The sequence below is a fragment of the Peromyscus californicus genome, unplaced genomic scaffold, assembly GCF_007827085.1.
Source record: "Peromyscus californicus insignis strain IS unplaced genomic scaffold, ASM782708v3 Scaffold_3__1_contigs__length_106647218, whole genome shotgun sequence".
Lineage (NCBI taxonomy): Eukaryota > Metazoa > Chordata > Mammalia > Rodentia > Cricetidae > Peromyscus > Peromyscus californicus.
Genome location: NW_026294551.1, coordinates 48,204,346 through 48,230,710, shown reverse-complemented (window position 1 = coordinate 48,230,710; position 26,365 = coordinate 48,204,346). Strand labels below are relative to the sequence as shown.

Below are 26,365 nucleotides of genomic sequence, written 5' to 3'. Positions count from 1 at the left end.
AATTAGAACTGAGTCAAGACTCTTCAAAGTTTCTCGGGCCAGAGCAGGGCAGAAGGCTGTTCAGGGTGGATATTCGCCAGGAGCCACGGAGATGGAACACAGTGAAGGTGTGAAAAGTGAAAGACTGATACCACCGTGAGGGAGGAGGTGCGAAAGAGGGAAGACCTGAGAAAGCTGTGTGCTGAGCTCTGGTCAGCAATGGTTTTCTAGGTAAATCTAGCAAGAGACCCTGACTCCCCACAGTCTGGAGGCCTAGGTCTGGTGCTTTTGGACAGCCAGACTCCAGCTCTGGGTGTGCCTTGGTGGAGAGGGCTGAGCTGATTTCCCTCCAGTCCCTCAAGGGCTGCCCCGCCTTGTCCCCCCAGACCCATGAGTAGGATTGTGTCAGCATCTGGCCCTTCAGCTCCACCAGGAGGTAAATTAAGGGAATCTACTTGGTAGGGGGCTGCGGCTCTGGGAGTGAGGGGTTGCAAAGCCATGCTGAAGATTTCAGGAAGAGCGGGAGAGGCAAAGTGCAGGTAGTAGGGATGGGAGCCTAGCTCATGCTCCTGCAGCAGGCAGGAGGCCAGGTGTGGGAGGAGCCGGGGGTAGGGGTAGAGGTGGGTGGGTAGAGAGGAGTCAGCCCAGCCAGGCAGACAGCAGGCAGCAGGCAGGGATGGTGACAGGCGCAGAGGGTGGAGGATGGGCACAGAGGGAAACAAGCTCATGCCCAGAAAGCTGGGCCCAACCAAGGCACATCTCCTGGGTCAATGCTCTTCACCTTAATTCTCCAGGAAGGAGCTGAACCAGCCAGCATTGCACACTCTACACTGTGACAACCCAGTGCAGACAGCTGGAGCTCTGGAGTGACTGGGTGAGTGACTGGTGAGGCAACAGGCTGGACGGGGTCTGCCGGGTCAGCTTTGACTCTGCTCTCTCCTCTGAGCATGAGGAGAGTATAAAGCAAACAATTGAGGGGTGTGAACCCCACAGCCCCTAGGACTCCGAGTGAAAGGTGCCTGGCCTGGAGCAGAATTAGAGTGAACAGCATCTCTGCTCTGTAGGGGCAGCGGGAACCGGAGGGGGTAGGGAAGAGACCTGGACACCCCGCCACTTGAATCACATGCACAAGTCAAGCATGTTGCCGGCCTGAAAAAGCAGTGACCGCAGAACCCAACAGTGTTGTCATTACGGACTGGAGTGCAGAGGGGGCGCTCATCCCTACTCCCCTCTTCTCTGTGGATCTTCTCCTCATACTGTACCTCTCCCCCAAGTACTGGGGGCACAGGGGATACACTGTGGGTTCATCTAATCCCTAAATTCTATAAAAGGATACCCAGACTACTTCCAAGGCCTCTGAACTCCATGAGCTTGGAAATCTGTCTGATCTCCGAGACCTCAGTCCTAATACTAGTCAGTAGGCTTTCTTTTTTCTTCTGGGATCTCAAGTTGCCTGGGCTAGCTAGCTTCAGACTCCTTATTTAGCTAAGGCTGACCTGGACCTCCTAGACCCTCCTCCCTCCACCCACAAAATGCTGCAATTACAGGTGTGTGTACCACTCCACCCAGCAGTCAGTGGCCAAGAGGCCAGTTTTCGGGGTAACAAGTTCAACTGTCCCACACTACTCAAGGCCAGTTAACCAGTAAACAAGCGGTGTTGTTCAAGTCCACGGTGCAAAGAGCTAGGTGGCAAGTGTGTGTCAGGAACCTAAAGAGTCGGGTACTCCATGGCCTACAGGACTGGGAAGGAAGGCAGACCTGTGGCAGGAAGAAGAGCAGCCGGCAGGGTTGGCTGAGGGGTGCTGGGCGTGCTCTGAGCCATGGGCCTGGCTGGCAGGAATAGGAGTCATTACTACTGGTGGAGTGACTTGGCTGTGTCCATGAGCAGGACTCTGTGGAAGTGTAAGGAGAGAATTAGGAGGAACAGCATCTCTGTAAGGAGTGTGATATATCAGGCTCTCTCCGTAAGAGCGAGAACCAATCGAGTGGTATAGACATGGTGGGGACTGGGGAATTGCCTAGCATCTAAGAGCTAGCCTCGTCTCTGCTTCTCTGTCCAGCCTTTCCTGGAGCCCGTCTACCCTCATAGAGCCCCTGGTTGATGGCTTTTCAAAGAGTGGGGCTCCTTCTCACCAAGAGAGCTCTGTGTTAAAAAGAATTTGGTGGGCAGATGAATGCTGAGACAATACTGTGCTGTGTTCTTTCTAGGGAAGGAGATCCCTACCACCATGGATGCTGGGGTCCAGAGTACAGGACACCTGGGTAACATCACTGGCATGGCACCTAGCACCAGTGAGAAAACTGAGCCTGGAGATGTTGAGATACTTGCTCAAACCCATACAGTGAACCAGGGGCATGTGGGGCAGGAATTCAAGTTGCTGCTGGGAGCCTGTACCAGTTCTTGGACCCCCTGTGGTAAGTACATCTAGCTTCATGCTAAAGTACCAGGTCTGCACGCTAAAGCACTACAGCCCTCATGTATGCTGGGAAGACCAATCCTTGGGGTCTCTTCTCATGGTGACCCTCACCCCTCACCGGACCTGTCCAGTTCCTATCTTTACCCCTGTCTTGTTAAGTCAGCGTTAGAAGCATAGGGCTGCAGCTGGCCTTTCCTGTTAGCAGGAGAGAAAGAAAGAGACCACTGTCTGGCATCTGTCAGCAGGACTGGCAGGACTAGGGAGCAGCTCTGGGAGCCATTCAGGCCCCTAAGAGGTGGATCATCAGATAGCCAGCCCTCCTCCCCCAGAGGCTCTCTCTCTCTCTCAGCATAAAGCCCCCTCCTCAGCCAGAGCCATCTGCTCTGAACATTCTTCTTGCCAGGACCTGTCTGGCCTCCCTGTGTCCTCACTGATCTGCCTTCTGGCGGAAGGAGATGGCCCTGCGTGCAAGTCCCCTAATGCCAACACTGCTGTTTGAGCCCCTGCAGTGGGTGGCAAGTGGGCCCAGGGGGGTGAGGGTGGAGGACGAGGTGAGTCAGGGATGGGAGGGATAAAAACCTTTCATCAGACTGGGAGCTGTGAGGTTCCGCGAGCAGATCATTGAGAGCATCGCGTGTAGCTTATCCTCCTCTTCCTCATCATCGTCCACCGAGGCCGCACGGCTGGCCGCTAGGTGGTGGTAGTTAATAGTGACTGCTCAAAGAAAATAGCGAGAGAGGCAGAGGCATGAGGACCCTAGTCCCTGGGCAGGAGAGACCAACTGCCTTCCTTGAGGTGAAAGGCATGGAGACTGGGATCACCTTGAACCTGCAAGGCACAGAGGAGGGAAGGGGGTAGGGGGTTGTCTAAGGACCTTCTGCTGGTTATCAGGAGAGGATGGAAGGCTCGGGCTGGGAGGTGGCTACAGAGCTCCACTGTTTGGAGGGGTCCTCTCTAGGAAGAACAGAAGAAAGGGGTTTGTGTGTGTGTGTGTGTGTGTGTGTGTGTGTGTGTGTGTGTGTGTGCGCACGCATGTGCATGCCTAGGCGATCACCAGCTCTAAGGCCAGCTAGGACTCTAGCCAGATGGATCCCATCTTTCTTTAGCTGCTGTCATGGTCAGGCTGAACTTAACTTAGAGATGACCCCAAGTCCCTCAGTTTAGAGTATAAATTCAACCTTCTTCTTCCAGGGTCCCCTCAGAGCCATCTTTGAGGAGCGGGAGTCACTCAACTGAGTTTCAGCTCCTGATGCCTGGCTCACACTCCAGGGAGGGAAGAGGTCCACAATGATGTGACCAGAATGGAACGTGTCACGGACTGAAGGAGCGAAACAGAGGCTGCAAGTCAAAACCAAGCCAAGTCTGAGGTGAAATGCCAGCCTACAGCATCCGGGCTGTAGCTGTCTCTTGTCTGGTACATCTGGCAGGAATAGAGTCCCCCAAGCCCAGGTCCTCCAAGTCTCTTTGGAACATTTGTGCTATAGCCATCTGTATGAAGTCTGGGTCATCTGCCCATCAACAAAGACATGTAACTGTGGACAACTTTCTGGCACAAGTTAGGAAACGCAGGGAGGGTAGGTGGTCTGGTTGGCAGCAATCACTGTGGACTGAGATTCCCTGATCTCATCTTCAAGAAACACAAGTCTGGTGCAGAGAAACCCGCAGGTGGTGGCATCACTGAGCAGAAAGAGCACCGATGTGGCAGGTACTTAGCCGAAAATGCCCCGAGGCCCAGGTGTGCACCAGGACCCCAGCCCTCAACATCCAGGTCCCACCCTCTTCAGATGCAGTCCCTGCTTCTGTATCAGGAGCTGGCTTGAGGACTCTGGCTCTAGAAGTGAACTTGCACTGTCAAAAGAGTGCAGTTCCTGTGCCCAGGCTAATCTGTGGAGGCTGGACGGTGGGGCTAAAGAGGGGGAGAGTTCGCCATCTTTTATCTCAGCCTGAAGAGGAACGGAGAGTTTCCCACCTTCTATTAATATTTCTAGTCTCCTTTTTTTCTTGCATCATGACATGAAATATGACTAAGAAGCTTGTATGGTGATGCCTGGGTCTGCTGAGCTGAGAGTCTCAGGGTGATTGGGGGAAGACAGCTAGGTACAGACAGGGATGATGTGTGAAAGACTCAGCGGGGAGGCTGTAAGTGATGAACCTCTTGTCTTAACCTGGCCTGGACTGGCCAGTGGGCCTACCTGGCCTAAGTGACACAGTGCTCCCACATCCCCTGAGCATTCTCCACAGGGAACGTGGGGACACTCACTGCGCTCATGCCTGTGCCCAGGGTAGATGATCCGGAACACGTAGTCTGTGGCCCGTCCAACACCCAACTCCTCCACATCGACTGAACGTACGCTGCTGCGTTTCCGTAGCTTGGGGAAAACCTTGCCCTGCAGAGGGAGTGGGTGGTCAGCTTGTCCAGTGCACAGTCCCACCCAAGGTCCCACCCAAACCTGTTCCTGAGAACTGTTTGCTGGAAAGGAAGAGAGGAGGCCTTTCTTCACCCAGCCCTGCACCCAGAGCCTCCCCTGCCAAGGTACCTTTCCCTGCTGGGTCCACAGCGGGGGCTCAAGCTGTCCACGAGGCAGCAGCCCATTCTCCAGACATGACAGAAAGGACAGCAGGTGTCCTCCCTGTGGGAAGTGCAGTGGCGGCCTCTGGATGCCATCCTGGCTCACCAGCACAAGCGTGCCACCGCTCTCTGGTGGGGGTGAATGCCCACGAGTGAGGCTGGGGCCCTTCTTGAGATCTCCCAACCCATCACCCTGGCCCGACTGGTGAGATTGCCCAGGCTAGGAAGGAGGGTAGACAGGCTAGCACGTGCCTTGGGTGGTCACTAATAGGAACAGTAGAGGGCTGGCTAGATGGCTCAGCCGGTAAAGGGGCTGATGCAAAGCCTAAGAATCTGAGCTTCATTCCCAACCCTGGGGTGGGAGGAGAGAAGTGACACCTGCAAACTGTCCTCAGGTCTCCATGTGTACTGTGGTGCAGATGTCAACATGTGCACTTACACATGTATATACACTAAATAATGTCAAAAAAAAATGAAGCTGGAGAGTTTGTTTCGGTGGTTAAGTGCACTTGGTGTTTCTGCAGAGGACCCAGCTTCAATTCCTAGCACCCATATGGTTGGTCACAGGTATCCGTAATTCTAGTTCTGGGGAGCCAATCCCTCTTTGGCTTCCTTGGGCACCAGGCATATATATGGTACACATACATACATGTAGGCGGAACATCCATGCACATAAAGTTTTCAAATAATAATTTAAAAATTAAAAACGTAAGGACAGTGGGAGGGCTGGGCGCGTGCACAGCAGCAGAACACGTGCTTAGCCTGTCCAGTGCCGAGTCTGACTCCCAGCACTGGGAGGGACGCAGTAAGTCTGACAGGCCCCATGCACAGTGTACAACAACACGGAGCCCCCCCCCCCCCCCCCGCTGTGCTTCAGATGAGCAGACTCACTTTGCTGGTGGCAGTGGATGCAGACGATCTGACTGAAGGGTACCACCAGGGCATAGTCCCAGTAAACACTGAAAAGGAACCATAGGGTGTCACTGTCCCCTAAGACTTGCCTCTGTCAACTGGTCCTATCACCCCCTGAAACTATGCTGAAGAGAGGGCAGCCACAGCCAGGCAGGGACCTCAGCCAGCTCTGCCCCTCTAAGTTTCATGCTGCTTTCCTGGCACACAGCCTGGCAGTCTTAGCTGTCCACACTTGGCTTGTGCAAACCCCTCCACGGCCAGGCGTGGCTCAGCCTCAAAGGGCTTGGGAATCACTCAGGCAGCCTCTCCCTGTAACTCCTGGCATTGAATAAGGAGTAAGGCTTGGCCCTTGGAGTCTGCTTTGTTTCCCCATCCCTTCCTTCCCTGGGACCAAGGTTCCATCCCTTCCTTCCCTGGGACCAAGGCTCCATCCCCTTCCTTCCCTGGGACCAAGGCTCCATCCCTTCCTTCCCTGGGACCAAGGCTCCATCCCTTCCTTCCCTGGGACCAAGGCTCCATCCCTTCCTTCCCTGGGACCAAGGCTCCATCCCTTCCTTCCCTGGGACCAAGGCTCCATCCCCTTCCTTCCCTGGGACCAAGGCTCCATCCCTTCCTTCCCTGGGACCAAGGCTCCATCCCTTCCTTCCCTGGGACCAAGGCTCCATCCCTTCCTTCCCTGGGACCAAGGCTCCATCCCTTCCCTGCTTCCTGAGAACAAGTGTAAAACTTTACCTCTTTTCTAGCTCAGAGTCCCCGAGAGTTCCGTTCATGAGTTGGTTGGGAGTCCACTTTAGAGTCAGGTTCTCTGCAGACTGGTGCAGGGAGAGGTAGCCAGGGACTGCCTCCATGTCCTCCTTCTATAGGGAAGAGATACACCAGAAGACAGACAGTATGGGCCTGAGAATCTCATTAAGATGGCCCATGAGAATGAACCCAAGAGGGAGCACGCCAGGCCAGCAATGGGGATCCTGGGGCTAGAAGCTGGGGCTAGAAGCTGGGCAGAGCAAGGAGAAACAGAAGCTATATCTGAACGTCTCTTCCTAGTTGGCTTAGTGCCATTGGCTCTGTCCTGTTAGCCTGGGTGCCAGGTTTGCCACTGGCCAGCCACACCCATGCTGGGCATTCACTCTGCCTGCTGGCTGCCATCCTAGCCCTGGACAGCCTGGATTTCAGCTAGCCAGGGCAGATGTCATCCCTATCTCCTGCCAACTCCAAGCTGGGCACGAGTCATATGACAATAAGGGATGGGTAGGATGATATTCCCTTCTCTCTGGTCAAGTTCTGTAGCGTGGAAACTGGCTGAAAACTTCTGGTCCCGGGAAGGCAGGTCTAAAGAGGGCAGTGAGGGAAGACTGGAGGCACAAAGCATTCCTACCGGCTGCACCAGTACGTTGTTCTTGCCGTAGAGCAGCCGAGTTCTCGAGTTCTGGTGCAGGGACTCCACGTACTCACGGGCGCAGGCAGCTAGCCGGTCTTCGGAAGTGCCGCCACTAGAGTGGCGCTTCCGGATCTGCCAGGCAAAGTTACGGCTCAGGCCCCCACCCTGGGCAACTGGTCTTAGGACTGGAGAATCTTCAGGCTCCCACGCACCACAGCCCTCTCTAGCTGACTCTCGGTTACCCTTTGCTCTCTAATCAACAGTAGGCATGGGCTACCGGCATTTATGCAGGTCCTAGTATAGACAGAAAGTCCTCTTGGGTGGCCAATACTTGGCGGCCCGTAAGTATAGTCTGAATAAGTGAGCACAGGAGGTGTGGAGAGGGATACTAACCCCCAGGGCAGGGCGCTTTGCTGGGGAGTCCTGTCGATTAGGGGGACCCCGGATACGATGCCTCTGGACTAGCTCGTCAGCAGAGGGGTCAGTCCAGTAGTGATCAGCTGTCTTGAGCTTTGTGTATTCCAAGGCACAGGGTCCCACTATGGAGACAGGGATGGTTAGTTTAGCTGGGTCTCTTTCCTCACTCACTCCTCACTCCACTGAACCAACACAGGCCTTTAAGTTTTCAAGCTCACCTAGGAGACAGGCCAGGACTGGGCCAAACACAGGGTCTGCCAGTAATGCTTCCTTTTCATAGTACTTGCTGCCAAGAAGAGACAGAGACAGGGTGACTACCAGGGCTCCTGGACTCAGGCCAGGGTGGTCAAGCTCACTCAGGAGAAGCACACCCACAGACCAGATTCATGTCAGTCACCAAAAAAGAATGAGTCAATAGGATGAAGTGTTGTAGGGTTCTTGGTGTGGTCTATGTTCTTGGGGTGCCAAAAGAGGGCTGGAGGCATGCCTACAGACTGCCATGGACTATTAAGCATGTAGAGGGGATGAGCTGAGGTGGGCCAAGGAGGGGACCAATGGGGGGTGGGCAGTCACCTGCAGTTTTCGGCCAGGTACTGTACAACCCTGTCCAGAACTTTCTCCATGAGTGCTGTGCGTACCCAGATGTGTTTCAAGGCCTGTGGGCTGAGAGCTGGGGCCTTCCCGCCACCTGAGCCCTGTTTCCGAAGGGCTTCCTGGCTGCCTCCGGAGGGTTTCCTGCAAAGAGAAGAGGGGAGGCTTCAGAAGCACAGCCCCAGTGGTGGCACTGGAGTGAGAACAGGAACTCGGAGTGCCTGGGCCGAGATAAGGAGCTGAAATAGGGAGACAGGACACGGAACCACAAATGGCCAACCCCTCAGAGGCCAGGAAGCCCCCGCTGAGGTCAATCCCAGGATAGAGCAGAGGGACGTCAGGAGGGCTGGCTCGGGCCTCACCTGCCCTCTACTTGTTGCTGCAGCTCCTGCACCTTGTGGCAAATCTCTCCAGCCACGGGGCATGTCTTCCCCACTTTGGTGAACAGAGCTGCCATCTTGTCACTACGCAGGAAGCCAGCGGCACGGCGTCTCAGCTGATGCAGGAGGCAAGCCTCCACAGCGCCTGGACACGAAGCCAAACAGTATCTGAGCCTGGGTTGGAGGTCACCCACCCCACTTGGCCTTCTCCGCTCCCCCTGCAGCCTCGCAGCATAAGGATGAGTTCTCTTGAGAGCTAGCAGAGGCAGAACTCAGCAGGTATCACTAGGAAGGAATGCTGAGGGAACCCCAAACATCATGCCTGTTCACACCTGAATTCCTTCTGGTAAACTTGGGTAAAGTGCTAACCCCTCTGAGGAAGGAGAAATCCCTCTTGCCTTGGAAATACTGTATGCCTGCAGAGAGGCAGGGGCTGGGACAAGCTTTGAATTGTGCTGAACTGGGGCTAGGCCAAAGAAATAGATCTTGACCTCCCTCCAAAGCTCTCCATCCCGCCCTTCTGCCCCAAGCTCATGGTGGGCTTGTGAGAGCTGTCACGTGCCAAGGTGCTTCTCTCCCTTGCCTGGTGCACACAGGCCTTCTGTATGCAGTGGCATCCCAGTGAGCTGTGAGGAGCAAAGCTGCTTCTCTCCCTTGCCTGGTGCACACATGCCTTCTGTATGCAGTGGCATCCCAGTGAGCTGTGAGGAGCAAAGCTGCTCACTGGAGTTGACACGAATGTCTCCACCTGACCACAAGGACAGAGACAGCACCTACAGGAAGGGGATGCAGAGAGCACATGGCCCAGCAGCCCTTCTGGAGAGCTTGGTGACGTGGTTGCTAAGGAACAAGGCTCTGAAGCTGAAATATTGATGAAGCCTCTGCAGAGATCAGCCCTCACAGTAGTCTCTGGGTTATTTATGAGCACAGCAGCTGGGAGTGAGAGATTTTTTCCCCCCTTCAGCACTTGAAGGACTTCCTTAATTCATTCATGTTTTCAGGGGCCACACTTAATCTCTCCCTCTGGATCCCTGCTTACCACCGAGACCCCACAGGAAGGAACTTGGCAGGGAAAAGCAAAGAGCTGCCCTTGGCATGTACAGACTCTGAAAACATGGTGCACATGTGTGGTAGGCAGTGCCTGGCCATTGCTGAGGCCGAACTAAGCAGTGCTGGGGACAAAGAGGTGGACAGCCCAGGGTCTCAGACTGGTATAGTGACTCCATGCTTCTGGGAAACCTGGAACTGACTTCATGCACAAAGCCTCAGCTTTATCAGCTGTGCAATGAGGGAGACTTCTTAGGACTGCGTGAGGTCACATGAGATGGCATGTGAAACCACTTCCTTACCCACGAGCCCACGTCTGTTCCTGACCCTCACCCTCAGTGTGGTAGGACTTGGATGCATCAGAGGATCATGGGCTGCCCCAGAGGTGGGTAAAAGTGATGTTTTCTTTGATATGGGGAACTGATGCCCTGTTAAGGTTTTTGTTTTTGTTTTTTCAAGACAGGGTTTCTCTGTGTAGCTTTTGGAGCCTGTCCTGGAACTGACTTTGTAGACCAGGCTGGCCTCGAACTCACAAAGATCCATCTGCCTCTGCCTCATGAGTGCTGGGATTAAAGGCATGGTTTTCTTTCTTCTTTCTTCCTTCCTTCCTTCTTTCTTTCTTCAGTGTTATTTAGCTTGAGCATGTACACCTGTGTTGAAGGCGTAAGAGGAAGATGGATGTCCTCCTCCATCACTCTTCACCTATTCCTTTGAGGCAGGGTCTCTCCTTGAACTCAAGGCTCATGTTTTCTAGATGTGGTGGTTTGAGTGAAAATGGCCCCCACAGGCTCACAGGAGTGGCACTATTAGGAAGTGTGGTCTTGTTGGAGGAAGTGTGTCACTGGCGGGTAGGCTTTGAGGTTTCAGATGCTCAAGCCAGGCCAGTGTCCCTCTCTCTCTCTTCCTGTTGCCTGCTCACCCAGACGTAGAACTCTCAGCTCCTTCTCCAGCACCATGTCTACCTGCATGCTTCCATCTTCCCACCATGATGACAATGGACTAAACTTCTGAACTGTAAGCCAGTCTCAATGAAATGTTTTCCTTTTTAAGAGTTGCCATGGTCATAGTCTATCTTCACAGCAATAGAAACACTAAGAGACTAGACTAGGCTGAAAGCTATTCTCCTGACTGGTTACATCGGTGTTGGGAAGCAAACTCTAGTCTTCATGCTTGCAAATCCAGTGTTCCTAGCTGTTGGAGTTATCTATCCAGCCCCAAGATTGTTCTGATTAGCACAATCAAGACATGAAACTTGGACCCAGGAAATAACTACTAATTTATTTTAAAGGTAAAAACTCACGAAGCCCAGACTCTTCTCAGATTTTCTATGTAGCAGAGTCTGGCTTTGAACTCTGAGATCTTCCTGTCTCCACTGCCCAGGTGCTGGGATTATAGGCATGCACCAATATGTGTGGCAAATAATTACTTCTCAAGTAGATTTTTTTTTCATCTGTTTTTCTATCTTCATTTAAGCAGCTAGTAGCAGTTACTGTTTTCCTATAAAGGATTTTTGTTTGTCTTTCTCTTGGACTGCAGTTAAGAAGGGAGGGGGCCTTGAGGTCTTCTGCCAGTTCAGTTTCCCAGGGGAGGGAAACAGGCAGGCTTCTTGTTCCAGCCTTGGAGGCCTTTGTTTTAGAAGGCACATCTTTTCTTTCCCAGGGTGGTCATACATCTGTGCACATGTGTACAGAGACATGGTCTCACATATGTATCAACCATACAGGAAATCTTTGACTTAAGAATTCATGTGCTGGGCTGGAGAGATGGCTCAGAGGTTAAGAGCACTGGCTGTTCTTCCAGAGGTCCTGAGTTCAATTCCCAGCAACCACATGGTGGCTCACAACCATCCGTAATGAGATTTGGTGCCCTCTTCTGGCCTGCAGGTGTATATGTAGATAGAACACTGTATACATAATAAATAAATAAATCTTTAAAAAAAAAAAAAAAAAAAAAAAAAAAAAAAAGAGAATTCATGTGCTCCACCTCATGCTAACCCTGCTCTCTGGGGATCTTGTGTGGCCCTGGGATGTCCAGGTGAGTGTCCTCCAGCCTCAGTCTTTCAATCTGGGGCTGTTGCAGCTATAGCTCTGTGTTGGTGGGAGGGAGGGTGCTCACCATTTCCTGATGTTGAATTCTCATCGTGTAGAAGGGAAAAGCAGCCACACTGAACAAAGCCAGAGTGGCAGCAGGTGGCACCAGTCCTGCAGGGAATCATGGCCTCAGTGATGTGACTAATGGCAAGGATAATGAGTTATTAGCCTTCCCACCTTCCCCAAGCCACTGCAAATGCAGCCAGGCTGGGAGCTGGGGAGCAGCCACCCCATTTGGCTTCACCCCCTCACCAGCAGCCTCTTAGCACAGGAACACGTTCTCCTGAGAGCCAGCAGAAGCAGAGCTCAGCAATTATCACAAGGAGGGATTGCGGAGGGAAGCCCAAACATCACGCCCATCGCTTGGTTCGCACCATGGCTCCTGAATTCCTTCTGGGAAACTCAGGCAAACTGCCAAGCCATGTCTGGGGAAGGAGGAATCCCTCTCACCCTGACAGTCTTCAGGGACCTGTGAGGCCAGGTGTTCTTGGCCTAGTTCCATATGCTCCCAAATCAGTGACTGCCGAAACTAGAGTATCCTGCTCCACTCCCACTCCAGAGATGAAATGTGACTCTGTGCAGCATGGAGGTAAAATAATAATAATCACAACAGAAAACTACTACCTGAAGGGGCTTGTGGAGGGGTTTTTGGGGCTCCAAATGCATTGAAATTATGTATAATTTGAATGTAAATTTCTGGTTTGTTTTACAATGCTTAAGTGCCCCTGTGCCCAGGGTATGGAATCAGTGGCTTCCAGCTTCTAAGAGAGGGTCCAGACTCCAAAAAGATTAATAATCTTTGCTATAGCACTTAAATTTATTTTTTATTTATTTTGCCCAACAAGGTGACACATCTGTAATCCCAGCATTCGAGAGGCCAAAGCAGTAAAATCTCTTGATTCAAGGCCAGCCTGGTCTACATAGTGAGTTCTATGTCCAGCCTGGTCTACACAGTGAGTTCCATGGCCAGCCTGGTCTACATAGTGAGTTCCATGGCCAGCCAGGGCTAAGTAGTAAGACCCTGTTTCAAAAAAAAAATTACTCTTTTTACACTTATTTAGTGTGTGTAGAGGTCAGAGGACAACTTGCAGGAGTTGAACGCAGACTGGACAGCAAGTACATTTATTTACCTGCTGAGCCATCCTGCTGGCCCCATACTCTGGGACTTTTGAGTGGAGCAGCAACCCAAACACGATTCTAACTTGTTCTAAATTTGCTCCCCAGACAGACTGAGTAGGGCACTGTGAAGCCCCATTCCCCAGGGGCAAGTTCAGGTGTGACCTGTTTGACCTCATGCCCAAGGACATCAGGCAACTCCAGGTCCTTACTGCCTGGAACCTGCCACCAGAGCACCACATCTTTGTAGAGGCCATACAGACTACCACAGGACTAAAGTACCAAGCTGTAAGGCCGGCCCCCTGCTAAGTGAGCTGTCAGAGCTCTGGGCATCAGTCATGGAGGCTCCAGGGCCCTTTGTCTCAGTGAATCCTAGCACCATGTGGATATACCATAAGGTGACAGCCCTGACATCTTTTGGCTCATTTAATATGAGAAAAACATGCCCTAGTCAATAAATTCCAACATAGAAGGCTTGGACAAATAAATTTTAAAAATAGAAAATAAAAAACAAAAAGACTTACGGGGAAAACCCCCACAAAATAAAAAAGGACAACAGAGTTAGAGAGGGAGACAAGACTTAACAAGCAAGACCCTCACTCCCTATCTTCATCTTCTGGTGGCTTTTAGAGTTTGGTCAGCTGATCCCAGAGACCCTTCTCCATGGTCAGTCATCCTGTCACACTGAGACAGCAGAAGTACAGCTAAATTTAACTCTAGCATCTTGCTGTGAACACTCACTGAAGTCTGATACTGTCCTAAGGAAAGCTAAAGACCAAGGCTGGACCAGCCTGAGCTGCTCCTTGGGTCCTTCAAAGCCTTAAAAGTTATGGAGCTTGGCAAACGCTACCTGGGGCTGGAGAGCACAGTGCTAACAGAGCCTATTGGCCTTGGACTCAACCCATCGCATACTGATTTAACCATTCCAAGTGGTCGTTTATAGAGTGGAGACACTGGGTTAGATCTGGTGGCACCAGCCTGTAATCCTTGCTACCCAGGAGACTAAGGCAGGAGGGCTGAAAGTTTACCCTGCCTGGGCTACAATGTAGAATATGGAGACCTGCGGGGTGGGGGTGGGGATGGGGATGGGGGTAGGGAGGTATGATGGCACAAAAGATGGAGGGATACTAGAAGCTAGGTATATTGCTACTATGTTGCTGGTGGGAGGGTTAGACGATGTCATTCCTATTTAGCAATTTGGCACTCTCAATCAGAGGTGCAGATAACCTTTGACCCAGCAATCCCTCTTCTGGAATTTTTCCTATGGATGTAAGGGCACAATTAGCTATAATAGCAAAGAACTGGAAACCACCCATGTGTCCATCAGCAGCGGGGGTCAGGCTAAGTAAATACAGTTTGTTCACACAGGTGAGCAGTGTGCAGCTCTCAGCAACAATGAAATGCTCTCTAGGAACTAATGGGGAACTTCCAAGAGCAAGGTGTAGCACTGGATCACTGCATGGCACCTGTCAATCACAAAAGGGGGAGGAGTCAGGTGTGGTGGCTCATGCTTGTATGTCCAGCACCTGGGAAGCAGAGGCAGGATAAATGACACAGTTCAAGGCTAGCCTGGGCTACATAGTAAGTTTCAGTGTGAACTGTCTCAAAATAAAGGGGGTGGGGTGGGCAAAGGTCACATATTCTTGTTCTCAGGCAGGGTCTCCTGTAGTCTAGATGCCCCTGAACTTCTGATTCTCCTGCTTCTACTTCCAAGTGCTGACATTACAGGTGTGTGCCACCGTGTTCAGCTCATATCTCTATCAGGATTTAAAAACAATAACAAACCCCCCTAGATGGGAACACACACAAACCAAAGGTATTCTGTGTGGGAGGTGGTGAATGGTGCCGGAAAGGTGTAAGATCTTGGGAGTGCTCCTTTCATGGTTTTGATTTTATAAGCAGTTCAAGATAATAATGATGATGAGTAGGTGACCACCGAGGGTTCCCAGCATGAGGTGGTGCCAGAGGCCCTCTCCAGTCGGGGAGAGAATCAACCCCAGAATGGTCAGACGGTCCATAGTCCCCGCTCTTTCACCAGCTCCAACTGGATTGCTTCCTCATGCTTAGTCAGTACCTGCTAGGGCAGCAGCAGGTAACCTGAGCTTGGCAGGAACCAGAGAAATATTTCTGAGTGGTATGACTAGCCTGGCTGTCTCAGGAGTTCACAAAAATGAACTGAAACTAAGCCAGTGGTTGGAAGGGGCCTCATAAACAAGGAAGACGCCAGGAAGGTCTACCAGTCCACCTTGTGTCCGGGTGCATACACATTCGTATTCACAGCTCTGCTCAGCAGTCAAAAGTCCTGGCAACTGTGGGACTTACTAAATGGCTTTCAGGGACTAGCCCAGATGGGCTAGTACCGGGGTGTAGCACTCACAATTACACAGCATGGCAGGAGGCTGGCCTAAGGACCAGGAGTTGAGGATGGGAAGGCAAGTGTGGCGAGAAGCTGGCACACCACCTTCGGCTCCGATTCACCTTTCTCCCTAACGCCATCTGTCCAGTGGGAGAGTTGGGTTGTAGTTGCCATAGAGAATCCGAGGGAGGAAAAGTGAGGGGAGAGCAGTCATCCACAGGTGGTTTGATTTGGTCCTGGGGTGTGGGGGCAACACTCAGAGCAGAGTTTTGGGGCTACTGGTTCAGGCCTGTGAACAGTGGGGACAGGTGGAGCTGCTTGGCTGGAAGGGGAGGGCAAGAGGGGAGGCTCTTCACAGTGGAACTTCCGAGCTTCCAGAAGTTAGAGCTTTGCTGGAGGTGAAGTAGGAGGAGCAGAAAGGCTTCCCGAGGCACCACGGGCCTCTCTCCTCCCTACTTCCTGTCTCTCTGACGGCCTGCTTCTACCCTGTGTTTGGTAATGGCAGCTCCCTGCACTCACAGTGAGTATTCCCACTGTATTTGGGACACATCTCCCTCAGCTTGCAAGGGTGCTACTGACTTGACTTCAACTCTTTCAGATGTGCTCAACGCCCCAAAGAAGAGCAACATTCCCCTAGAGATTCTGACGTGAAGGAGAAAGAACTGGTCTCATTTTCTGGAACCACGGTGAGGGAAATGAGAATCATGCCACACATACTCATTTTCTTTGCCCTGCAGGGACACTGGACCTTCCCGGTGAACTAGGTGAGAGACAGCCTCCTCCTCCATGTACAAAGGCTGAGCGCATTCACCCAGTGGCCAGAGACCCACCATCTCCTAGAGTCTTTGGATCCCATGAGCCCAGTCAGATGACTTTAGCTGTGACTCTACAAGGCAGCTCCGCTACGATGTCCCGAGTCCTCTGGATTCCTCTCCTGGGTGGCCCACCCCCACCCCCAGGCACACCAACCAAACTCTGTGCAGCACAATCTTTGGACCGGGACAGATGTGAGTTCAAACACTGAGCTGCATATCCTAGCTTATCCTTCTCTTTAGAAATTTTTTTTTTTTTTTTAGGGAAATTTCAAGCATATACAAAAGTTAGGAGGATGGTATAACAACCCCCATTTACCCATTGTCCATTTAAATAGTTAACAAGTCCTAGCCAAATTTTGTTTCAGCTAAACCATATGCAACCAAGTTTTTCCTATCTTTGGATTATTTGAGGTAACTTTTAGACTATTGACACATGTACAGATACCTTTATTGAACCTACAATAATAAACACATTTTCTCTTTCTTTTTGGAGCCAGTGTTACTCGGGCTAGCCTGGAACTTATGTTGACCAGGATGGCCTCAAACGTGCATGCAGCAGTCCTCCTGTTTCTACCACCCCCAACCGGGTGCTAGGATCAGAGGTGTGCATCATAATGTCCAGCTCTAATAACAATTACTTAATATGATCCCATTTCCTGATTGAGTGCCAAGATTTCAGATTTCCTCAACTGTCTAGATGTTTCGGGTTGCCAGAAATGTGGATTTCTAGATGGAATTCTAGGGTGTGTCTGAGGAGGCTTTCCAGAGATGGTTCAAGAATAAGATGTCACTGGACACTATGTTACACGCTTTACATGTGCAGCTCTTTGGGGTTTTTTATCTTGAGCTTGACCACTGAGCTAACCACCCACACCTAGCCCCAAGTAGCTCTTCCAATGCTCAAATCTACCTTCTGCGGGTAGGTTCAGAGATGAAAATGAGTAATCGACTATGAGTAAGACACAACCAGCATGCAAACCTTGGTCTGTCTGACTCCAGAGACTTGGCAACGGACCAAAGCACATATGTGTTCTTGGCTACGCCCCAGCATAGGGGGAGGGAAACCAGTTGCTCTGGACATCTGCCTTCCTGCCTGATCATAGCTGAAAAGCTACCTGACTTGTTCGTTTCGGGGTGGAAAGCAAAAGCTAGTCAGTCTGATAATAAGCTATTCACTGGCTGCAGGAGGGAAGGAGTCCCTTTTGCTGAAAAGAGCCAGGCTAGCAACTGCCTGGAGTCTGAATCACTCAACGTGCAGAAACATCTCCGGCTGCAATCTCCCAGGTGGGTGCAGCCTCCTGCAGCACCTGCTGCTCTCCCAGCTTGTTAGTATCTTTGCCATTCCCTGAAGGAGCTCACTGCAGGGGAGACCTAACTGGCTAATGAAAGCTGCTTAGCAACAGGGAGCTGGTTAATAAAGCCCCATGTTATTCCCAGTTCCAGGCTCTACCCCCACCTCCCATTACAGCTCCTCCTCAGCCTCAAGCAACCCTGAGGTTGGCCCAGGAAAGCTGATGACTGAGGAGACAGGGCTGGCCCAGGCCCCACCCACAATGCCTAGCAGCTGGTGATGGTGTGAGAAGATACACTGAGTCTGAGAACTGCTCTTCAAAGCCAGACTCCTCTCTCAGCCACCTAAAGTTAAGATCCACAGGGCTGAGGGTGTAGCTCTGTGGCAGATGGCTTGTCTAGCCTGCCTCAGGATCTGGGTTCAATCCCCAGCATAGACACACACACACACACACACACACACACACACACACACACACACACACACACACACACGAAACAACCAGTCCTGGGGCCAGGCATGGTAGTACATGCTTTTTAATCCCAGGACTCAGGAGGCAGAAGAAGCAGGCAGATCTCTGTGAGTCCAAGGTTAGCCTGGTCTATATAGTGAGTTTCGGCCAGCCAGGGACACTCCGTGAGGCCTTGTCCCACAATCGTCGTAACCAACAAGAATAGAGGAAATAGAAAGATGCTGCAGAGGGAGGTCAAGCTCAGAGAAACAGAGCTCCATGGGTGGATGCCTCAATTAGTCAAATCTCTTGATGGCAAGAGAATAACTATTTGTAAGCACGTGCATTATTATTTCAGATGCAAGGTTCAAGGGCATAACTTGAGACAATTTGCTGTTCAGTGCTGACTCAGAGTGCCCTGTCTAGTACATGTTAAAAGCACCTTCCTCCCACCATGGATGGAGGCATCAGGATATACCAGTCAATGGGGGGTCAGGGCTGGGAGGTGGAAGAACTGTTCACAAAGCCACAGAAAAAATACCAAGCGTTAATTTGATTCAACTAGAGACTGGATCCAGAGTCTTAGACATGCTAAGCAAGTATTCTACCGATGAGTTCCAGCCCTGCAGTAAGTCTCTTAAATGGAGTCTCCTGTAACCCAGGCTGGCCTCTAAACCACTGTATCGATGAGGATGACCTTGAGCTCTTTAAAACATTTTTAAATTTTTTTTTTCTTTAAAATGTTTTAAAGCTCCAGGCGGTGGTGGTGCACGCCTTTAATCCCAGCACTCAGGAGGCAGAGGCAAACGGATCTCTGTGAGTTTGAGGCCAGTTTGGTCTACAGAGTGAGTTCCAGGACAGCCAAGGCTACACAGAGAAACCCTATCTTAAACTCCCTACCCCCCAAAAATGTTTTAAAACACTTACATAGTGGATGTGTTTGTGTGTGGACAGGCAGTGCACTCACTTTTTACCATGTGGGACCCAGGGGGGCATTTCTCTCCTCCTACCATGTGGGTTCTGGGGATAAAACTCAGGTCACAGGTTTGGCAATATGCAGTTTTGCCCACTAAGCCATCTTTCAGCCAGACCTTAAGCTCTTTTTTTTTTTTTTCCTTTCCCCTGAGACAGGGTTTCTTTGTGTAGCCCCGGCTGTCCTGAAACTCGCTCTGTAGATCAGGGTAGCCTCAAACTCACAGAGATCCTCCTGCCTCTGCCTCCCGAGTGCTGGGATTAAAGGTGTGAGCCACCACTGACCAGCTCAGAACTGTTTGATTTTAAAAGCATGTGTCTGAGTTGCTGACTTGAATTTAATAAAAAGTCACTAAATGAGATGGGTGTGGTGGTCCATGCCTCTTGTGCCAGCACTTGGGAGGTACAGGCAGGAAGAGAACCCCTCTGAGTTTGAGACTAGCTTGGTCTTTATTGTGAGCTTCAAGCCAGTTAGGGATACATAGTGAGGTCTGTCTCAAAAACAACAGCAACTCCTCCTCCGCTCCACATGCATGCATGCATGCATTAATGCACAAATACACACACATATATATACACACACACCCCAAGAGAGGAGATGGCTCCATCTGGGGATTGCTGGTCAGACAACCTAGTTAATCAGTAAGCTCCAGTCCCAAGTGAAGAGACCCTATCCCCACAAACAAGGCGGATGGCTCCTGAGGATATCTGAGGTTGACCTCTGGCCTCCACACATACCTACACCTACAAACAACCACACACACCACAAACATGCTAACATACTCACCAACACACACAAGATCCCAGAGCTGTGGGAGGCCATGAGAAGCCTGGGCCTGAATTCCTTCGGCCCAGCAACTCAGTCGGGACTGACCCTCTTCACACGGAACAAGTGCCATCTGGGTCACTTCAGTCCCTGACACTGCCTGCTGCCTCACATCCGGGCAGCTTCACTTGCAAACGTTTTTGTCTGATCCTGTGGCATTTATGTTTGCATCAATGACTCTTAGGAGCCTTGGAAGGCCAGCAGGACATGGCTCCTCCTCCTGGACTCAGTTTAAAAGCCTGGAAACTTGAAGGCTTTGTCTATTACAACAATCAAAAATGATTCAAAGAAAAACCGTTCTCCTGGAGTGTGATCTTCTGGCCCGATGAAAGAGCCCAGAGCCTTAGACAGGAGGCCCAGAGCTCCCAGGGGACTGGGAATCCCAGGCCAGCTGCAGGAGAGCTGACAGGTGCTTCTCACCTCAACAGGCTAAATGTGAGGTCCTCGTGCGTTTCTCCTGCGGGCCTCCCTCCAGCCCTCTTTCCCCGTTCTCCCCTGGCTACCCACACACAGCACCCATGCACAAGCTGTTCTCACTACGCAATAGCTTTCCACAGTGTGTGCTTTGACAAAGCCTAGCACTAAGCCAGAATTCTAATATGCTTCTAGGCTAATAATCATGACACTGGGGAGCTTGTTCTTTTTTCTTTCCCAGGGCACGGGTTCTATGAAGAAGCAGCAGCAGCAGCAGCAGCAGCAGCAAATCTAGCCTTAGCCTTGACACCCAAAGGAGAAGAAAAACCATCTTCTGCTCTTACAACTCTAGGCACATTAACAGATGTAAACTCAATCCCCCCAAACAGCTGAGGTGGAGATCACTGTTCTAATTTTAAAGGAGCATATTGGAGGTATCAACAAACTAGTTCAAGATGGGCGTGGCATGGTAGTGCATGCCTTATGGTACTAGTAATTGGGAGGCTGAGGCGGGAAGATCAAGAGACTCAGTGTGTTCAAGGTCAGCCAAGGATAGATAGAAGAAGAGAGGGAGAGAGGGAGAGGGAGAAAGGGAGAGAGGGAAAGAGGGGGGAGAGAAGGAGGGAGAGGGAGGGGGGGACGAGGGAGAGAGTGGGAGAGGGAGGTGGGAGATGGGGAGGGAGAGGGAGGGAGGGAGAGGAAGGGAGGGAGAGAGAGAGAGAACATCACTCATCTAAGATGGCTTTAGTATTAGGAAGACCAGTAGTTTTCAAAGCCCTGTTTATATAGCCTCTGCTCACTGGCTGCCTTTCCCAATCACCCTCTATAAGTATTTTATTTTTCTCCATAGATCTGGTCATTACATATTATCACATCTTTTCATGCATTTTTATCTATCTGTCTGTCTCTCAACAGAATGTATTTTCCTGGGGGCAGAAACTGTCTATCTTGTCCTTGCCATTCTGCTGCATAGAGAATATTGTCTGGAGTGTTGCTGGACTTATGGGAAGGGCAGTTCTGTCTCACTGTTGCCAAAAGCAGGGTGATGGCTAGGGTGATGGCTAGGACCCACACAGTGGGAAGACATCAGATTCCCAACTATTGTCCTCTGAACCCTACACACATGCTGTGGTGCACACATGTACATACACATACCACGTGAAATAAATATAATGTAATAACAATAAAAAATAAGGCTAGGACATGTTAGGCTCTGGTACCCTCCTCTCCTCAGGAGGTGTTAGAGGATGGCGAAATTTCTGGAAATCAAAGAAAACTTTGTGTAGATACAAGCTTTTTCATACAACGTCAAACATCTGTTTCATGTTACAGATGATTTTCCACCACACAACTCCGTTCCATAGCCAGAGGCTCTGGCTATTCCTCCTTGCCTATGTTCATGCTCTTTTGCATCTAACCAAGCACATGGGGAATTAGGACAATGGAGCAACCAGAAAAATGTGGCAGCCAAAAGCACATAAAAACATCCCCAAAGTACCAATCCTTCCCCAGAGTGAAAAGGGACAGATAAGATGCGTGGTTCCAAAATCCACAGCTCTCAGGGCAAGGTTTTTAAGTGTAGTCCCTGGACAGTACCTCAGCCTGCTCTGTGAACATAGAAGAAATCCAGAGTCTGGCTACTCCAGACCTACTAGATGCATGCCAGGCAAATGCTCTACCACTGAGTTATGCCCCTCACCCTCTTCAAAAAATTAAATTTTATTTTATGTATATGGGTGTTTTGCCTGCATATATGTCTATGTACCATGTGCATGCAGTTCCAGAGGAGACTACAAGATGGTGTTGGATCTCCTGGGACTGATGTTACAGACAGTTGAGAGTTACCATGTAGGTTCTAGGGCTCAAACCTGGGTCTTCTGGAAGAACAGCCAGGATTCTAGTTTTTGTTGTTTTTTGTTTTTTCATTTTTTGAGACAGGGTTTCTCTGTGTAACAGAGCTCTGGCTGTCCTGGAACTTGTTCTGTAGACCAGGCTGGCCTCGAACTCAGATCCTTCTGCCTCTGCCTCCTGAGTGCTTAGATTAAAGGCATGCACCACTATGTCCAGCTCTAGGATTCTGGTTTTTTGTTTGTTTTCTGAGACAGGGTTTCTCTGTGTAGCCCTGGCTGTCATGGAACTCTCTCTAGATCAAGCTGTCCTTGAACTCACCGAAATCCACCTGCCCAGGCCTCCTGAGTGATGGGGTTAAAGGAGGGGTGTGTCACCTTGGATTCTTAACTGCTGAGCCATCTCTTCAGCCATCTCTCTCTCTTTTTTATTTTGAGGCAAAGTCTCTCGAAGTTTCCCAGGCTGGCCCTGGGCACTCCATAGATGAAACAAGCCTTCAACTTTCGGTCCTCCTGTTTCAGCCTTCTGAATAGCTAGGATCACAGGCATGGGACACCAGGTACGACATGGCTGTGAATGTTTTAACACGCTCCCAGGTGCATCTGGTGCTACCAAAATTTGGGACCTACTGTCCTAGGATACTAAAATACACAAATCCATGCAACCTGAAGACTCTGATTCAGTAGGTCTGGGATGGGGCTCAAACAAACTTCAAAAGAGTCTGTGATGATTGGGACTCACATTCATATTTGAGAGGGTCTAAAGCAGAGGACTCAACTTTTCCAGGTCCCAGGACCAAGTGCTCAGTCCTAAGTCCACATATGTCCCGTCACAGTAAGATGTTTACTTACCACACAGAGCAATGATGTGGCTGCTGTCTTCATGCACAAACTTCCTGGTGACAGCCTCCTCCATGATTTGCTTCACCTGTGAATAAATGGGCATCTTCATTATTTTAGGCTAGCATTATTATTTTTAATTTTCCTCCTTAGCAAAGGACTCCTGGGGTTTGAGGGTATATCTTAGTGGCTGAGCAGGTTTTGGACACACAAGTTTCTAGATTCAATTCCTAGCACCAAAACAGGTCTCTAGGAAGGTAAATAGCTCAGTTGTGACCTCCCGGTCTGGCTTTTCAGATACTTGTAAGGATGACAAAGACTGGAGGGAGGCTGGAGAGACCAATGCTCCCTCACATGGCCCGCCCCAAGCTTAGGTCAAACCCACCAACCAGTGTGGACACCCAGTTTCCACAAAAGGGTCCTCTTGTCTAGAAAACAAGGATGGGAGGCTACTTGCTCATCCACACTCAGCTGGAGAAGGGCTTCTGGACAGACACACTGTCCTCGAGGGGTGGACTATCTCGGGACAGGATGAAGACGAACAACTTGCCTCTCCTTTTCTGAGGTTAGGAGTAGGTCCATCCATGGCTCACCAACTCTCATTCCTTCTGGCTAAGTTCTAAAACTCTGATGTTTTGGGGTTTGAGTCTGAAGCTAACCTGGGCTACGTAGTGTGTTACAGAGCCTTAGCTATAGCATGAAACCCTGTCTCAACTCCCAACCCCCAAAAGGCACTTGTAGTGCTATGGTAGAGTGCTTGCCTGTCATTCAAGGTCCTCAGGTTTAATTTCTAGGACCACAAAAAAGATATTCTTATTGTTTACTATTATTCATTAAACATATAAAAATGAGCTTATATGATAATCTCATAGGCTTGGTGAGTTCTCACACACTGCATACTTTTAGAGTAGGAAACAGAACAAGTGCCAGATGGGGTGGCACATGCCTGAAATCCCAACTGCTGGGAGGTGAAGACAAGAGGATCAAGAGTTCGAGGCCCAGGCTGGCTAGATAATGCATCAGTTAAGTTCTTCCTGAGCAAGCCTAATGACCTGAGTTCAAGTCCCAGAATCCATGTAAAAGTGGAAAGAAAGAATAGACTCTACAGATTGTTTTCTCACCCACACAAGTACGCTGTGACGTGGGTGTACCCCGCGCGCGCGCGCAATGAAGTTGAAAGAAGAGTTCAAGGCCAAGGCCAACCTGGGCTACACAGCAAGTCCAAGGCTAGTTTGGGTTAGGACACCTTGTCTTAAGCAACAAAAGAAATAGAACATATAACCAGTTTGCCAGAGCACCTTGCTTTATTAGCTCCCCTACCCCAGCCACTGCCTTTTCCTATGAATACTCAAATCCCCCACTATCTTTTTTTTTTTTTTTGGAGACAGGGCTTCTTTTGTGTAGTCTTGGCTCTGTAGACCAGGGTGGCCTTGAACTCACAGAGATCCACTTGCCTCTGCTTCCTGAGTGCTGGGACTAAAAGTGTGTGCCACCACTGCCCAGCTTCTTTTATTTTAAGTTTTAATTATTATTCTTTGTGTGTGTGTGTGTGTGTGTGTGTGTGTGTGTGTGTGTGTGTGTGTGTGTTAACTGAACCCAGGGCATTGTGCATGCTGGGTAAGCAAGCAGAACTGACTACTGTTCAGACCTTTTTTTGTTATTGTTTTGGTTTTGAGACAGGATTTCACAATTTAGCTCTTGGCTGGCCAGGAACTCACTATATTATATAGACAAGGCTGGCCTTGAACTCACAGAGATCTGCCTGCTTCTGCCTCTTGAGTGCTGGGATCAAGTCATGAGCCACCTAGTCAAGCCTCAGACCTCTTTTTATTTTTTTTGAGACAGGATCTTACTAAATTCCCTAAGGCAGCCTGGAATTTATAATCCATGCAATCTTTGAACTTTCATTTGTCCTGTTTTTGCCTTGCTGGAATTACAGGCCTGTGCCACCAGGCCCAACCTCTGAGTTCTTATATTAGTTTTGTAAGTTTTTTTTAAAATTTATTTATGTGTATATGTGTGTGCCCAAGTGTATGTACTTATGTGGAGGAGAGGCATTGGATCCTCTGGAACTGGAGTTACAGATGGTTGTGAGCTACCATGTGGGTGCTGGGAACTGAACTCAGGACCTCTGCAAGAGCAGCCAAGTGCTCTTAACCTCTGAGCCATCTCTCTAGCCCATAGTTTTGCAAGTTTTATACTTAAAAAAATTGAAATAACAGTATGGAGTGTTTTGTGATTTGTTTCTTTTGCTTGACTGAATGTTGGTGAGATTCATTTCTGTTGTGTATTGCTGTAGATTGTTCATTCCCAATTGTGTGAAGACACCGTAGTTGACTGGCATTTGGGTATTTCCCAGCTTGGAGTTGTTATGAATCATATGAACACCTGGACATATCTTCTGGTGAACATATGTGCTGGCTGTTTAAAATTTATGTTTCTAGGCAAGGGATTTCTGATGCATATATTCTGCTTTACCAGATAGTGCCAAAATGTTCTCCAAAGTGGCTGTAGCAGTTTACACTCCCATCAAGCGCTAAGGTTCTAGTTGCACTTACGCCAGATTCCACGGGGAATCTGCCAGGAGACACATAACCAACACCGGGAATCAGAGATGGGTTTCCTCCACCACAGGATAGCGAAAATATAAAAAATATAAACACACACACAGCAAAGTAAGCCATGGCAGGGACAGGCCTTATCTTTCAAAGGACTTATTTATCTTTATTCGTATTTCACGCGTGTCTGTGCACCAGGTTTTCATGGTACCTGCAGAGGCTAGAAAAGGGCATCAGCTCCCCTGGAACTGGAGCTAACATTTTTAGCCGTCATGTTACTTCTGGGAATCAAACTTGGAAGAGCAGATAGTGCTCTTAACCACAGAGCAAGCTCTCCAGCTCTCTCTCTTTTAGTTTTTTGAAACAAGGTTTCACTATGTAGCCCAGGCTGGTCTCAAACTCATTGTAGCGCCTAGCCTTGACGCAATTCTGCTGCCTCAGACTCCCAGATGCTGGGGTTATAGGTATATGCTCCCATGTACAGCAGCAGCCCTTGCCTGTATCCTTTGGACAGGATGTGGTGTCCTTGTGGTACCTGGGCTCCCAGACTGCTTTGTTTTGCTTTATTTACTTATTATTTATTTTGAGATAGGATCTCACTGTGTAGCCCGGACTGGGCCTGGGTGTTATAGAGATCCATCTGCCCTGAGTGCTGGGATTAAAGGCATACACAACCATGCCAGGCCAAGATCTTCTCTTAACATGCACTGTATTATATGGAGAGTGGCAGAACACCTAAGGCCTAAGGAGGAAGAAGGACCTGGAGGTTCCTTCCTGCTGGGACTGCTCATGGTTAGTGGTTACGTAAATGAGGATCAGATTTGATCGATTCTTGCACTGCAAGCTGTTAAAAGCTTCCTCGATTACTTCCCAGGGGGTCACTGCAGAAACTCACAACTAAAGATCTACAGGTACCTGAGGCAGCCGGAGGGACACATTGGGTTAGGAGGACCTGCTGATTCTTTCTGGATTAATCCAGAGGTCCTCTGTAAGAACAAGCTTGCCTACAGTTCTCAGCTGTCTCTTCTTGTAGGAGATAAAGAGTACGTTTTTCTGTAAACCAAGCACTATGGGGGAAATTCGTGGAGTTCACAGCAGG

At 50.0% G+C, this 26,365-nt stretch overlaps 1 protein-coding gene across 2 annotated transcripts in view; it reads right to left on the bottom strand.

The window, feature by feature from the left end:
- The window catches only part of Sgsm2 (small G protein signaling modulator 2), a 41,187-nt gene that overhangs the window by 13,201 nt on the left and 1,621 nt on the right, over positions 1-26,365 (bottom strand). Inside the window, exons 2-12 of one of the 2 annotated variants that reach the window (XM_052756059.1) lie at positions 22,721-22,796; positions 8,626-8,788; positions 8,246-8,407; positions 7,891-7,958; positions 7,649-7,794; positions 7,253-7,387; positions 6,610-6,734; positions 5,857-5,924; positions 4,934-5,094; positions 4,657-4,783; positions 2,976-3,110 (exon numbers count right to left, since the gene is read on the bottom strand). In XM_052756059.1, coding sequence (XP_052612019.1) covers positions 2,976-3,110; positions 4,657-4,783; positions 4,934-5,094; positions 5,857-5,924; positions 6,610-6,734; positions 7,253-7,387; positions 7,649-7,794; positions 7,891-7,958; positions 8,246-8,407; positions 8,626-8,788; positions 22,721-22,796 — 1,366 coding nt within the window. The remainder of the gene's footprint in view (positions 1-2,975; positions 3,111-4,656; positions 4,784-4,933; positions 5,095-5,856; positions 5,925-6,609; positions 6,735-7,252; positions 7,388-7,648; positions 7,795-7,890; positions 7,959-8,245; positions 8,408-8,625; positions 8,789-22,720; positions 22,797-26,365) is intronic. The other variant, XM_052756060.1, reaches the window with a different exon arrangement.